This window comes from Drosophila montana, unplaced genomic scaffold, assembly GCF_035044405.1.
Source record: "Drosophila montana isolate Dmon_TW-CO22-7 unplaced genomic scaffold, ASM3504440v1 contig_3833_1, whole genome shotgun sequence".
Classification (NCBI taxonomy): Eukaryota; Metazoa; Arthropoda; class Insecta; order Diptera; family Drosophilidae; genus Drosophila; species Drosophila montana.
The window spans coordinates 615,032-631,108 of record NW_026998704.1 but is presented as its reverse complement, the minus strand read 5'-3'; the positions used below and the strand labels follow the sequence as shown (position 1 = coordinate 631,108).

General features: G+C 43.9%; 2 protein-coding genes across 2 annotated transcripts; one reads left to right on the top strand and one right to left on the bottom strand.

Annotated features, from left to right (window-relative positions):
• The first annotated feature begins 8,924 nt into the window (after positions 1 to 8,924).
• On the top strand, positions 8,925 to 14,257 carry thr (three rows). Its single transcript, XM_064695619.1, has 5 exons — positions 8,925 to 9,343; positions 9,410 to 10,444; positions 10,502 to 11,365; positions 12,049 to 13,086; positions 13,143 to 14,257. Exons 1-5 carry the CDS (start codon positions 9,023 to 9,025, stop codon positions 14,145 to 14,147), a joined length of 4,263 nt encoding a protein of 1,420 aa, XP_064551689.1. The 5' UTR covers positions 8,925 to 9,022; the 3' UTR covers positions 14,148 to 14,257.
• Positions 14,163 to 16,076, bottom strand: LOC135437629 (MORN repeat-containing protein 3). The gene is made up of 2 exons (XM_064695622.1): positions 15,433 to 16,076; positions 14,163 to 14,422 (listed from the first exon to the last, which is right to left on the bottom strand). The coding sequence occupies exons 1-2, from the start codon at positions 15,848 to 15,850 to the stop codon at positions 14,253 to 14,255; spliced, it is 588 nt and encodes a 195-aa protein (XP_064551692.1). The 5' UTR covers positions 15,851 to 16,076; the 3' UTR covers positions 14,163 to 14,252.
• Position 16,077: the final 1 nt, after the last annotated feature.

The following is a 16,077-nucleotide window of genomic DNA, read 5'->3' as shown; positions in this document are numbered from 1 at the left end:
TTTTGACTTTTAGTGTGCTTTTTTCATATGCATAAAAAGTGTAACGCTTTATATATGTGTGTATATTTTTTTAATTTTCCGCTGACTGTTGCGGTCGCAACTTGTTTGATTGCCAACCCTGCCCCACCCTATGAACGAGTTAAGGGCCCCAGCGGGCAAATTGTGGTCGAGAGTTATGGAAATAATATGCTCGGAGCAAAGCAATTCACAACAATTCTACGCAGGAGTCTCATTTACAGTTGCATATTTTATTTAAAGTTAGACACAGTTAACCTGCATTTAAGCTTGAATTTGACTTTAAGATTAACTTACAAGTTGAATGATTAATTTAAAATTAAATGACCAGACATTTACAAAAATTGACCAGAAAAGGTGGCAAAGGGAAAGGAAAGTACGCTTAAAAAATGGATTTATTTTTTTTTGGCCAGAACGCGAGACCGTGTCGGAGCTGCAGATGGCAGCTGGAGAGGCGGACTTCATCAGCGTGCCCGAAAGTGGGTCAAGTTATGTGGACTTATCAAATTGCCAGCTAAAAGATTTACACGCTCGCCGCTAATTGCAGCATTTTGAATGGGCTTCCCGGAATGGCGCTGCCTCCTGCCCAACCTCCTCATCCTCATCCTCAATGCCCGCCCTGCGCAATACAAAACCACTAATTTTTGTTTTAATTAATGGAGCTGTCGTTGTCTCTCTGCCCGTCTGTCGCTCTGTCTGTCTGTTTGTCATTTGCACTGACAGGCAACGGCATAGAAAGTATCTACAGCCCGTTTTTTAACGCCCACCAACCGCACAAGTACCGAGCACTCGAAGAAGTTCTACGCGAATGCACAAACAGCACTTCTCATGGATAATTATAAGAACTTTCAGTTTTTAACTTGTTATAGAGTCTCATTTGAATCCGATGCCATGGAATATACAGATATTAGACGGATTACGTTGCACTTCAAAAATGTGCGAGTTTATTCTGCGAGAGCGAACTGTTGACAATTTTCATTTTAAGGATTGCAGCTTCTGCTTGAAGGTATCTAAACTAACAAGCAATGCAAGTGACCGAACAAGGAGAAACGTAGACGGATGTTTTAGTAGCCTGTGCTTTTTAAAAGTTATTATAAGTCGCTAAAATTGTTCATTAATAAAAATTAATAAAAAACTTAATAAAATTATGACAATAATAATAGTAATAATAATAATAGTAATAATAATAATAATAATAATAATAATAATGATAATGATAATGATAATGATAATGATAATGATAATGATAATGATAATGATAATGATAATGATAATGATAATGATAATGATAATGATAATGATAATGATAATGATAATGATAATGATAATGATAATGATAATGATAATGATAATGATAATGATAATGAAAATGATAATGATAATGATAATGATAATGATAATGATAATGATAATGATAATGATAATGATAATGATAATGATAATGATAATGATAATGATAATGATAATGATAATAATAATAATAATAATAATAGATAATAATAATAATAATAATAATAATAATAATAATAATAATAATAATAATAATAATAATATTAATAATAAAAGAAGCAGTCATAATAATAATAATAATAATAATAATTATAATAATAATAATAATAATAATATTAATAATAAAAGAAGCAGTCATAATAATAATAATAATAATAATAATTATAATAATAATAATAATAATAACAATAATAAAAATCGGATTAATAATTCAGGGAAAAAAGATTAGGCCAATAAAAAAATGTACTACGATTTACCATATCCATGATTCAATCGATAATGTCGAATGTATTGCCTCTATATTAATACTTATCTTAACTTCATCAATTCAACTCAAAGATCTCATTCGGCATCATCAATTTAACTCAAAGATCTCATTTGGGATATACATCTATATTACTCTCTATAAAGATGCTTCACACACTGCCTTCGCTATATCAAGATACTCTATGTTAGGGTATGACAGGTTTTTGGGGCCTTAATTGCAATTGACGGCGGCGCGCACCGCAAATTGCGTGGGCAAAGCGAAAATGAGACAAAGACGGAAAGCTCGCAGAGGACAAAAAGAAAAGGAGAGAGAGAAAGAGAGAAGGGAAGCGGACACAAGAGAGGGGCAAGAAACAACTACGACGCGAGTTAAATTGAGTTAGCGTCGAGACGACTTGACAGCAACAACAACAGATACAACAGCAACAACAACAAGAACAACAACAATAAATACATATTTATATGCATTACGCGCATAAATCAAAATCAGCTTGTAAATTTAATATGTCGCCGTGTATTTTGTGGCGCTTGCCACATGATTTATGCCGATTGTATTTCAGTTGCATTGGCGCGAAATAAAAACGAGTAAGCAGCAAGAGATACCCTGTAAGCCGGACAAACAGACGGACAGAGGATACAACGACTCGACAGCTCAAGTTACCTGGCAGATAAAGGTTACATAGCACAAACCTTTGGGTTCATAAAGTATATATATTCTTGAGAAGCATTAACTCTGTGTTTATATAGCCATATGTCTGTGCGTTTGTCTGATCCAAAGCAAACTAGTTTTTTAACTGATGGAACTTCGCATTTGTTGCAGACAGGTGTGTGGACAGGTGTTATGAGGTTGCAGCATAGATCGAGGTGCTATAATAAATAGATAATGACCATTAGAGCTAACGATCAATAATTGCCTTCTTAAATAAACAGTTTTTTCTGTTTGAGATATCAAGTAAACTGAGCTATTAAGACGTTCCATATCTTCCCAATATTAAGACTTCTTCCGAGTCGTAGCATGGCGAAGATTAACAAGTAAGAGGTTCTAGGGGATACCCTGAACCCTCTTTTTCCAACAGGCGATAGGTATATAATGAAAGATACTTGATATATATATACTATTCTAGAAGCTACATGTCAAGTTTGGTGATTTCAGCTCTTATTATTTATTATAATTGCTCAAAAAACAAGATTTCGATATCGAATATCGGAAACAAACTCGATCTGCGTGGGCACTAGGAGGACCTACAGCTAAAATTTCAAGTCTCTAGCTTTTAAAGGTTCTGAGATCCTTGCATTTATACATACGGACAGATGGACGGACAGACGGACGGACGTACATTTTTACCCATTTTCCATGGGTTCAGGGTATAAAAATATACAACGCAAATCTGTTATGTAAGGGTATTTAAACTTCGGCAACTTTGAATAATATGTATTCTTGCTATTCTCTCCCTCAATTTTATATAGCTACAGGGTATACAAACAGTTAAAATGCCTAGTTATTGGCAATGCCCGCCTAGGGTAGAGCGCATTTGTTATTTAATTAACACTCGACAGGTTCTCATGGCTATAAAGCATATAAGCCAGCTAATTGGTAGGCAGCTCAGGTCGAGCCAATCTCTCATGGAAAAACTAAAGACATGCCCAAAAAAGTTAATTTTCACACATTAAAATTAGTTGGAAACCCCCCCATCACCCCGCCCCCAACTTCAAATCAACCTCAACTATTTCTACTGACACTGAATAATGACAATTTCAGGCCCTGGCGACAGTTTGACAGCTTGTGTGGATCTCTCAGTTTACCAGAGAAAAAAAATATACTTATAATATCTCAGTTGTGGTTGAAAAACGAAAGCAAAATTGGGACTTGACTTGCACTTGGACTTGATTAGTGTGTAGACTGTGTGTGTGTGTTGTGTGTGTGCTGCAATGTGGGCATGCCCCATGTCTGGCAGTTTTGAGCGTTGTAAGCTAAATAAATGAGTTTGTCAGCCAGCAGCGACATGATTTGATAATTGGTTTTAAATGCAATTGGAAAGCGGCACGAAAGTGGCCAGAAGAAACAGGAAGCGGATCCCCAACTGATCTGCATAAATTAATTAAATAAATAAATATAAATAAATATGAATATAAATATAGCTGCTGCCTCGTCTTACCATAAATATAAATAATAAATAAAATTAACTAAATATTAATAAATAAATATAAATAAATAAATATAAATAAATAAATATAAATAAATATAAATAAATATAAATAAATAAAAATAAATAAAAATATATAAATATAAATATAAATAGCTGCTGCCTCGTCTTACCATAAATATAAATAAATAAATATGAATAGCTGCTGCCTCGTCTTACCATAAATATAAATAAATAAATATAAATATAGCTGCTGCCTCGTCTTACCATAAATATAAATAATAAATAAAAATAAATAAATAAATATAAATAAATAAATATAAATAAATCAATATAAATAAATAGATATAAATAAATAAAAATAAATAAAAATATATAGCTATAAATATAAATATCTATATATATATAAATCTTACCATAAATATAAATAAATAAACGTATATAATTATAAATATAAATATAAATAGCTGCTGCCTCGTCTTACCATGGCCAAAATGGTTTAAGTTTTGGCCATTGACATTTTGTTTGCGGCGATAATCAGCTCACATTTTGTGGCAGCAGCTTCCAAGTGGCCACTAAATGACTCACTGACTCTCGAGTTTGAGTTCGAGTTCGAGATGTGAATGTGGCCACGGGGCGGGGTTATTTCGACGGTTATGTAAGGTCATTAAGACCCCACCCATGACGCGCCAAGAATGAGCCAAATAAAAGCATACAACAAGCCAGACCAGTTGACCGAGAAGTGGTCGAAGATTAGATACTCTGTATTGGATGTTTTTCCATAGAAGCACTTACCCCATTCTTATCAAAACAGCGTACAATCTAAATACTAATTTTATTAAAAAAGTTTAAAAATATTTATGATTCGGGCTTCAATCAGAAGCCTCAGGAGGGTTAATCCTGAGCAACTACATCTTCCACTTTCTAGTTCCCAAGTTGCTCAAGAATATAAGAAATGTTCGACTTTCAAGCATTACACACTTCATACTCGAATCATAATACCCGTTTGGCAAGTGTATCGAAAACAAAAGAGCTTGAGCTCAACATAATTCTGACACTCGAAAAAGTTTTTTATGAATGCATTCGGCACCGTTAACACTGGCCATAAAAACAACTTAGTCAGCAAAGTGAGCGTTAGTCAAACTATTTTAATTAAATGCCACCAAGATACCGCGGGATGAGTCGCATGCGGCAAGTGGCATGAGGCATGAGGCAAGTGGCAAGTAGGGGTAGTCCCTACCGCACAGACTCGACCCAGTGTTGGCTTTAATGGACTCGTTAAGCGACCCCCTTCCCGCTTCGAAATTGCATCCGCACTTGCAACTGGCGCTCAGGCATGCAGCACATAAATTAATGTTGGCTTTGCCTCTCCCTCAGCGCGCCAGCCAAAAAAACAAAAAAAAGATGAAATAAAAAGAAAAATGCACAAGCGACAGCATTTTCCACATGCTTTTCAAGCGTGAATTTTGCGCACATGTCGCGAGGACGCAGTCGATTTTTAGAGGGGGAGCCAAACTGAGATTTCGACTGCAAACTGGCGTCTGACAGTCCCCAAAAGAGTTGACAGCTTGCTGGGGAATTAAGAAAGGGGTAGCAAGGAAGGGGGGTGGAGGGGGTGTAGCATTGGTCAAGTTCATGTCAAGCCAACGCAAAAGTAGCGAAAAATTGAAAGCTGTCAGAGAAGACGCCCAACAGCTGCTGTCAGGCATAAAAGGGGGAAAAATACAGACTCAATTTGAGCTAGACAAATAGATCAGATCTTAAACACCTTCAAATGAGAAAATACTTACAAACAGTTTCAAAATTGATGTACATCAATATTTCTTGGAACGAAACAAGGGCAGGAATATTTAATGGCATCGATTTTTTCAAAAGAAATTCTTAGTGATTATCAAGTAGAAATCTTGTTTTAAAAAGCATTTTCTGTGTTTTTGTTTTCAAAATTTTTCAGCTTGGTATAAATTACCAGATGCCAAATTGATCAAGAGGCCAAATCATGAACAAAGAGCCAAACCTCGTGGAAATCGGATGAGATTTGACCGATTTATGCTGGTTGGAAATTTCGACCCATGTCTATATAAGATATTTCAGGGTACCATTTTCACATGAATTTTGACCAAAAATAATGTTTCCAGATTTAGATGACCGATTGATTTAGAGGTCAAACCATGAGCAAAAAGCCAAACCTCATGAAAATCGGTTGAGTTTTGACCGAGTTATAGGGGTGGGAAATTTCGACCTATGTCTATATAGGATATTTGAGGGTACCGTTTTGAAATGAATTTACACCAAAAATAATGTTTCCAGATTTAGATGCCCGATTTATTTAGAGGTCAAACGATGAACAAAAAGCCAAACCTTATGAAAATCGGTTGAGTTTTGACCGAGTTATGGCGGTGGGAAATTTCGACCTATGTCAATATAGGATATTTGATTCTTAAATGCAAGATTTCCCAGAAAGACGCTCATAGTCTCTAAAGAAAGACTTCTCCAACATGGACTTCTCTCCATGTCAAGCGCATACTTAATTAAATTCTATATACTTTTGCCCATGGAAAAGTCGTTTCCGTGTGTGACGTATCCTTGGTTTAATTTTCCCTTGTTCAGCCCGAACTTACTTCAACTGCTTTTCCTTTGCATTTTCTTTTGCGTGCGCGTGTATTTCGTTGCCTGACAGCTTTTCACTGGGGCTGCGAAATTAATTAAGTGGAGTTTAGCACTTGTTAGGCAATTGCTGGGCCAAGGCAAAAGCCAATAAATCCTTGTTGCCTGTCACAGCTACGCAGCGGATGCTCGAGCCTTAAACAACAGCCAAAATGTACAGGAACAGGCACAGGAACAGGTACTGCGACAGCAGACAAATTAGATCTATTTAAATTAGCGAAGCGCCTAATTTAATTACAGGGCCCCGTTGGAAAATTGCATAAATTTATGCACAAAGCCCACATTTTAATGAACTGCCAGGAAAATTGTTCACAATTTGTCCGTCCGTCCGTCTGTCCGTCCGTCTATCTGTCGGCCTGTTTGCACATAATTAAAATACAATTCAAATACGCCCACACACACACACACACACATACTCATCGCGAAAATGTGAATGCATTCGGGGATTTATTTGGTTATTGTTGATTTTGGCAACGGCCCCAATTTTGCAGCTTTGTCTATGTGCCTGGGGAGCTGCGGAATTTTTGGTATGTTCTGTAAACAGCATTCGATTTGAACAAATATTGACAGTTGAATGACAGTGCGACTCTGACTCGGACTCGGACTGCGACTTCTATTTTCCAATGAAGTTGCACATTTTCCATATCTAAAGTCGCCTCAACAAAAAAAAAATGGGAGAAATATATCAGTAAAATGTGAGTAAATCAAAACAAACAGCGCCTGACCACAGGCCATAAATCTTGTCCAAATATTTGCCCAAGCAAATAAACTCAAGTAAAACCAAAGAACTGGACCTGGAGAACTCTCGGCTAGAGAGCGAGCAGGAGGCGGGGAGACATACAGATATTTGGTTTTTCAGCTTTGAGTTAAATAAACTTGCTAAATCGAGATGACTTGCCATAAATTCTAAGCCAAATAGTTGAGAATACGGCATATCATAGCTCAATAAGAAAACTATTGATAATATTAATAGAAATAATAATAACTGGGTGCCGGACTAATTGATACTCTGTTTTCAGCAGCGGAAAGACTTCTTACTTTGTTATTAAAAGACAACTTTTCAAATATCAAAAAACATCATGAACATCTGAAAGCCTTAAATTTATGAAAATCGCATAGAAAGGTAACGGAATGTAAGAAATGATGCAGCGCGTAGGAGGGGGAGAGTAATGAAGTGAAAGAGAGAGAGAAAGCCCGCGTGTGAGAGAGACAGAGAGAGCGCGAGTGAGAAAAAGTCAAAGGGAATGTGTAAAGAACACTTTCCTAAGCTTTCGTGTTAGCAATACTCGAGATTATAAAAATCTCATAGAAGAGCATTTGACAAACAAGCAGAAATAAAGCTTCATTAAAGACATTTGAGCTATGCATATCACGATTATGTACACTTAATGCGTTCTTAAAAGGTTTGCGTCGCTTGTTAAATACACTTAAGCACATTTATTGTACCCCATTCTGCTAACTTTTCAGTTGGGAAAGGGTATTTATGGTAATAAATGTATGTCAAGTGCTCAGCTGTCAGATGAGAGCTGCAATTGATGCTTTAACCGAGCGTCTGTGGACTGTGCTGTCTCCTGTGTTTACTTCATCTTAATTAAGCTAAAACCATGCCCAAATTATCAACAATTGTGTGTGTGTGAGTGTGTGTAAAAGTAACTGGAAGATAAACACAATGCCACACTAATGACCATATACATGTTCTACACACAAGCACACGTGTCTGGCTGCGTGTGTGTGTGTGTGTGTATCTGTGTGTGGCTCATCAATCATCAAGAGTCCCTGGACTGTGTGTGAAACTTTTAGCGAAAACGTTTAAACGTGACTTTCGACTTTGGAGAATTTCAGAGTTGAACGTGTCGCCGCTTCTGCCCTCGCCCTCCCCCTTAAAGTCAAATATATTTATTACAGCGATATGTTTGCCAAATAAGGTAAGCCGCATGTTGTCTGCGTGTGTGTTACACTTGCTGCCGGGGCCGAAAGTGTGAATATGCGCATAGCTGTTACTATTTTGGCCAACAAAGTGCTGCATAAATCACACTTGTTGGCCATTCGCATGTGCATTTTCCGCGCTGTGGCCCATAAATTAAAACCTATGCAATGCTCTGCCGATTCAATTTAGCGGGCGTGACCTTTGCTCTGCCATTTTGCACGTTTTTGTCGCGGTGTCCACAATTGACTTATTATGCTGCGCTTTTTTCTCGTTCAAATACGCGCGCGCTTTGTTAGAGTTCAGTGTTGCCGTGGAGTGCTGTGTAGCAGATTGCTCAACACTGACAACAAATGCGCAGCAGCAGAGCTGCTATCGATAACCAAACCGAAATTTATCGGCGACATATACAAATTCCAACAAGCAAGCAGCAAAGAGAAAAATATTGACCAACGACTTTAACTAAATTGCATTATAAAACATTATTTTCTAAGTGAAAATGCCGCTCGGTGATGTGAAGGAACAGCTGCGCGGCTCGCGGACTGAGGCGAAGAACGCTGCAAAGTTGATACAAGTGCAATTCGAACGCATCAGAAATGGCGGGACGACGAGCGTCGCTTTGCATGCGCTTAAATACGAATTAAATATACTGCGGCATTTGTGCTGTGCCCTGCAGGAGAATTTCCATCAGCATGCGGACATCTATTGCGACATTGCGGCCAGCATGCTGCCACATGTGGCGCCCCATCTGCCACAGCCCGACTACTGGGCCAATCATTTGATGAGCCTGCAATATATACATCATGCGCTCTGCCGCGAGGTAAGTCAAACGGCATTTCTTGAGAGGATTAAGACAGTTCATCTAATTACTCCATTTACCCGCCAGCAAACGATTAAACAATGCCAAAGATTCTATGCGCTGATCAGCGCTCAACCCTGCCAAATGCAAAACAAGTCTGAATACAAATATTATATTGCCATACATATCAAGCATTTGTATTATTTTGGCCACCAGATGGGCAAGCAATTGGCGGCGTCTGAGGCCAAGCCGCAGCTCTGCCAGGCACTGCAGGCCCTGGGCAAGCTGTTGCAGAAGATGCTACAGCTGAAGGCAGAGCAAAACGAAGGCTACAGCGAGTTGATGGGCGAACTAAATCAGTTGCTGGGCAAGCGCAGCATCGGTTATCTCAAGATCCTGGCCAGCTTGCCGCTGGCCTCTATGAACAGGCTGTGGGAGCCGCTCTTCAAGCTAATTGCCTGCAATGGCGGCACCACGGACCAGCTGAATGCCCAGTTTCCGGAATATCTGAGCGCTGTGCTGGCCCTGCTGCAGCTGGACGACAACGTGTGGCAGCAACAGCTGCAGCAGCCGGAGGCGCAGGCGCAGACGCCTTGCTCCCTACAGCTGCTGCATAGCTGCCGCGAGCTGTACAAAAATCAATCGGCCCAAAACTATGTCCTGCAATTGCTCTACTATTACCTCAAGCTGTTGAACACGCAGTCGGCGGACTTGAAGCGCTCGTACATCGATCTGGCCAAGAAATTCGTGCACTTCTTTGAGCACAAGGGCGTGCCGCATGCCCAGGAACAGTGGTACATCGATTTTCTGTTTGTGCTGGTGCGCGTGCAGAAGCATCTGCATCAAATTGACAACAAGGTGCCCTCCTTCGATCGCTTCTGGCAGTGCTTCGGCGGCCAGGACAGCGCCGAGGCGTATGCCGCACACTTCGAGCTGCTGCAGTGCCTCATCAGCATGGTCATGAAGATTAGCAGCAGCAGCAGCAGTCCACTCGCGGCCAGCTGCAGCAGCAACGATGCCAGCTGCCTGAGCGTGCGCAAACATTGCGTCTTTACGCTGGGCTGCTGTGCGACCATTGCCTACAGCAGCTGGCAGCCCACGGCCCAAGCGACGCTGCCCAAGGTAAATAAACCTTAAATATAATGAGAAATATAACTAATCCTGATATACAACCCACAGGCGCCACAGCTGTGCCTGGCCAGCATTATACACTATGCCATCGATGTGGCCAAGGTCACCAAGTGCTTGACGCCCAACAGCAACGAGCTGGTTACCTTTGCCTGGAATCTGATCAACATGGCGGAAAAGGTCACAACAGCCACACAAATGTGCCTATTGGAGCAGCTGTTGAAGCCGCTGCAGGAGCTGCGCCCGCTGCTCAGTCCGCCCTACGCCCGCCAGCTAGTACGTCGCATATTCAAGGCCAGCGCACACTGCTCCAATCCGGAGCTGTCCGCTCGCCTTCACGGCGCCTACGTAGCCAGCCTGAGCTGCCCGGCTCGGCAATTTCAGCAATTGTGCGTCTTCTATCGCACCCCGAAGAACGACACGGAGCAGTGCCTGCTCGAGCTGTGCGAGAAGAGCCCGCTGTGCAATCCGCTGAGCGCAACGGAGAAGCGTCAGCTCTACGAACTGGACATGTTGGCAGTGCTGGCCAACAAAAAGACGCCGCAGCTGCTGCAGTCCTTGCTGCGGCATTGCCAGACGGACTATCAGATGGTGCTGCTCGGGCGCCAAATGCGCACGGACAAGCGCCCGGCCGGGCAGCAGTTCGAAGAGCTGCGCGTGAGACTGCAGCGTTTGGGCCGCAAGCAGCAGCTGACGCGGCTGCAGCAGCTAATCCTGGGCCATGCCAGCGTCACAAAGCTATTGGAGGCGCTCGAGGCGCAGAAGACCAAAATACCCATCAAGGAGATGACAGAGAAGATGCTCGAGGAGCTGCTCGTCAAGTACAAATTGTTGGACCTCACCATAAGCAGCGAAATGCCGCTGGTGGAACTGGCCACCACAGCCATAGGCGCCTTCGAGAGCTTCTATAAACAGGTGAGACCCAACACTAACCGTGAAACAATATCTCGACTGGCTAACTAGAAAAAGGTTTCGAAGTTCTTCTGCCCATTAGAACGAGTCATACTTTGAATATTTTTAAACTCTAAATTCACTAAATAAATTCACCTGTGTGAATTTGTGAGATCGACCATATTCATATAGAAAGACGGACGAACAGACAAGCAAACGGACCTTACTAGATCGAGGAATATATATATATTCCTTTTGTTGTCGAAAATGTTATAGCCACTGCCTTATAAAAAATACAAAATCAATTTATACGTATTTTAGGTAATATGGGAATTTCGCACAGGCAATCGGAAAATAGGTGAAAACGTTATAGCTTCATATGAAGAGATGGACAACTAGACAAGCAAACGGACCATACTAGATCGAGAATATATATAACTAAAGTAGTCGAAAATGTTATAGATTCGGAAAATAGGTGAAAAACGTTTTAGCTTTACATTCGATTGGTGTCATTGACAAATTCAAATTAATCTACTCACCTGGCTTGAAGCTGGGAGTCTCAATGTTTTATATGTTACTCCTTACTCCTTGTAAATTAATGAATTGGTTGATCCACCAATACGAGTGGAAAATAGGTGAAACCGCCAAGAATTTGAAGTACCTATCCATTAACTTTCACTACAATCTCTCCCCATCCCGCTGCACAGGCTGACGCCGAGCCTTTGAGCAGTGACGAGGCGCTCATCGACTGGGAGGCGCTGATTGATGATGGCATTGTCGCCGCCATGGCGCTGTCCACCATGGGCTATGCACCGCAGGCGGATAATGCCTGGCTGCTGCTGCTGCGCATCTGCCGCCTGCTGGGCGACAGATTCAACTATCTGCGAGCGCTCAGTCACTTTTTGCCGCGCTACACACAACACGCGCTGCTCGACTTGCCGTCGGAGGTGTCGCATGCGGAGCAGCTGCTGGACGAGCTCTGGCCGCAGCTGCATGCGGCGCATCTGCTGAAGCGCCATCATACAACGCTGCTGTTGTGCCTCTGCCACCTGGCGCTCTACTATGCGCGCTGGGATTGCATTTGCCATGCGCAGCTGCTGCTGCTGCACGCGGAGCGGCTGCGGCTGGAGTTCGAGGAGCGGGCGGGCAAGTGCGACATTGTCCAGCTGACCATACAAACGGTCCGCTTTCGCATGTGCTATCAGCAGCGGCATTGCCGCAGCCTGGCGCGTCTGCCCACGGCGCTGCAACAGCTGGACACGCTAGCGGAGAGTGTGCGCAGCTTCACCAGCATCTCGTCCATGGACAATGGGGCGCTCATTCTGCTGCTGGGCGACATGGTGCGCGATACGACCGAGTGCACGGCGAATCGGCTGAGCGAACGGCCCAATTTCTCCAACAGCCTGCTGCAGGTGCTGCTCCAGAGCGGGCTGGTGCTACGTGCCGTCGAGGTGCTCATCTCCTGGCTGTGGACCAACTTGCGCATGGAGTGCCTGGACAAGGCGCACTCCAAGCTGCGTCTCATCGAGCACTTTCTGTGCATGCAGCCGCTGCTCGAGTCGCGGGCAGCGCTGGAGCTGACCAGCAACAAGGGCAGCCTAGCCACGGCGGCGCCCATGGATGCGCAGTCCAAGCACATGACCGAGCTGGTGGGCAAAATGTTTGCCATGCAGCTGGAGCAGGGCGGGGCCAGCGTGGAGCCCATCCGAAAGCAAAAACAGCTGACCATGTCGTCGCCGCGTCGGGTAAGTAGCTGCTCATTCAGAAATCTCTCACTCCTAATCTCTGCCTGCTTCAACAGGAACTGCCGCTGCTCAGTGCCAGACCCAAGCTGCAGCGCTATGTGTCCCTGGACATGCAGGAGTCGCATCCGGTGCTGCGCTCGAGCGTGCAATTGCAGTGTATCTATTTCATGGTGGGCTGCCTGCATGCGCGTCTCTACTTCCTGAATCGGGAGCACGAGCAGCTGGACGATTTCTATGCGCTGGCCAATGCCTGGCTGCGGCAGAATGCCGCACGCGGCAACGCTTTGGGCCACATGCTGCTCGTGCTGCACATCTACCAGGCCAACTATTTGCGTGCCAGGAGCCGGCAACAGCAGGCCATTGAGCTGACCGAAACGGCACTGAAGCTGGCCGGCAGCGAGCAACTGCAGCAGCGCGTCGATGTCAACTATCGCTACAATCTGCTGCTGCAGCTTCGCACGGCACAGTTGGAGCTGCAACCGTTGCCGCCGGGAAAGCCGCAGAATCCACGACGTGCGCTCACATTTAACTTATCGCCGGAGGAGAAGCAGCCCAGGCCGATTAGCAAAGTGGCCACAACTAGCAAAAAGCCAGCTAAGTTTGCCATCTACACGGAGGAAGTACGTCCAATCAGTAGCAGCAGCAGCAGCAGCAGCAACGGCAGCTCCAGCGAAAATGGCAGCAGTCCGGAGCGACAGTCAGCCAAGTCCAAGTCCAATAAACGCCTCGATCTGAACGCCTGCCAGCTCATCGAGATCATAGACTTGAGCGACGACGAAACGGATGCCGCGGTGCAGCTGCAGCCCGCCAAGTCCATGTCGACTTTATCCACGCGCAGCACTCGAACGCGCGCCCAGCGGCAGCCGGAGACGCTTGTGGCGCCCCTCAGACGCACAGCCACAGCGCCCAATCCGCTGGCTGTGGAGGCGACGCCCAAGACAACTGGCACACGTGTGCGCACCCGACGTCAGAATGCGGCAGAGCAGCCAGCAACGACGACGACGACGACAGCCACGCCCAAGTTGGACTCGGTGAGCAGCAGGCGTCGCCAGAGGAACTGATTACGCTTAGATTGATTCATTCGCTCGCAGATATTTTTTTGATATCAGTTTTTAATTTTATAGCACTCGTGTTTTTTATGTATTATTCAGTAATAAATGTTGCGCTCATAGATTCAGCTTGGAGCTCTTGATGGGCAGCAGCGAGGCTCGGCACATGTTATCGCTCCAAAGGCCGTGCTGCTGCACGCTCTGACCCTCCTCTTGCTGGTGATAATAGATGCCCCTGCCGGATTTGCAGCCGCCCGCGAACTCGCCGACATAGCGATTGCCTTTGGCTGTGAAAAACAAAGGCCAGGTTCAGGAAGAAGCGCAGTGAGAAGCAATATTTAGCGTCTTGTTATGGCTTGGCCGTTAATTGCTGCGACACATATATTATAGAGAAGTTAGAGAAGCAACTGGCTTCTCACCTCACTCGCTGTTCGCTTGCTATGTATGGGCTTAGCTTATCGCAGGCAGCAAGAAGCGTAAGAATGCAGCATGCCTCTCTCTGCGCTTCGCATTCTTTTAAAAGCGAGAAGCGCGTGAATTAGAAGCAGGAAGAAGCGCAGTGAGATGAAATATTTGGCGTCGTCTTAAGGCTTAGCCGCTTCTCGTTTCGACTGTGATATATTATGGCTCGCATTGGCATAGCTTAGCTTATCGCAGGCAGCGAAAAGCTTAAGAATGCAGTTTGCGCCTCTCTCTGCGCTTCGCGATTTTATTTTGAGTGAGAATTACCTAACGGTAATTATTCTTAGATTAAAAGCGAAATGTGGTTGGTATTCAAGAAGTAAACTTATTTTAGTTTATGTTTTCTATTTAAAATCGATAAGGGATTTGGGGTAATAGGGCAGAGTTATCGTATAAATATTTTGAAATAAACTTGATCTACGTAAGATTTAAGATATTTTCATACCAAACATCATATGGAAAAACGGATGGACAGACATAAGGTCATACAGATGGACGAGATTAGATGGATTCGATTATTGATCAAATATAGATATATACTATATGTTGTCAAAGATGTCTTCTACCTTTTACAATTATAAAATACTCTTTATTACCCATTCGCAGAGTAGAGGGCATAAGAGGAGGCAACGCTTCTTCTTACTTTTAGCATTACTTCTATCTATATAGACTTGCTAAATTATCTTTTTCCCTAGCTTCGTTTCTCGCTTTTAAACCTTTCCAGGTTTGAGTTGAGGAAGCAAAGTGTACTTCACTTCTTTCTTCATAATTCTTGCTGCTAAACAACATTTCGCTTCTCTCTACGCTTCTCGCTTCAAGCTCTGGACTAACTCACCTGAGTAGAGCACTCCACGACCGTGCATGGCATCCTTTAGCCACTCGCCCACATAAATGCTGCCATCTGCCAGCCACTGAATGCCGCGTCCGTGCCGCTCGTTGCCCAACCACTGGCCGTAGTAGACGGAGCCATCCTCGTAATACTGTTTGCCCTCGCCGCAGCGCACATCCGCCGACCATTGGCCCACATAGAGGCGTTGGGCGTGTCCGTTCGGACCGAGGCGGCGCAGCGTGCCATAGCCATGTCGCTGGCCGGCATGCCACTGCCCCTCGTAGATGAGACCGCGTCCCGTGGCCTTGATGCCATAGCCATGATGCTGGCCGTGCAGCCAACGGCCCTGGTAATAGCCGCCGGCGTTGGTGTAGCGCAGGCATCGGATGGAGCTGTTGCTGCTGCCACTCGCACGGCACGACATGTTGGGGGCAACTGAGTGGGAATCCGGAGCTGGAACCGTTGTCGATTTGTCATCTGCAGCGGTGCCAGTCGCGGTGGTTGGGTGGGTGCGTCTGGCGCCCGATTCTAATCAAGCTGCTAACATGTCTTGTGCCTTTGCCACATTTGATTAAACCACCAGACCGATGGAGGCCAACGCTTGACACGCAAACTTAACCTAAGCTCAAGGGAGGGTGTGGGGGAGGGGGG

Coding starts and splice junctions, on each gene's coding strand:
- thr (XM_064695619.1), top strand. CDS start 9,023: ATGCCGCTCGGTGATGTGAAGGAACAGCTGCGCGGCTCGCGGACTGAG. Junction 9,344..9,409: donor ATCATGCGCTCTGCCGCGAG/GTAAGTCAAACG, acceptor TTTACCCGCCAG/CAAACGATTAAACAATGCCA. Junction 10,445..10,501: donor CCCAAGCGACGCTGCCCAAG/GTAAATAAACCT, acceptor TACAACCCACAG/GCGCCACAGCTGTGCCTGGC.
- LOC135437629 (XM_064695622.1), bottom strand. CDS start 15,850: ATGTCGTGCCGTGCGAGTGGCAGCAGCAACAGCTCCATCCGATGCCTG. Junction 14,423..15,432: donor TCGTGGAGTGCTCTACTCAG/GTGAGTTAGTCC, acceptor TGTTTTTCACAG/CCAAAGGCAATCGCTATGTC.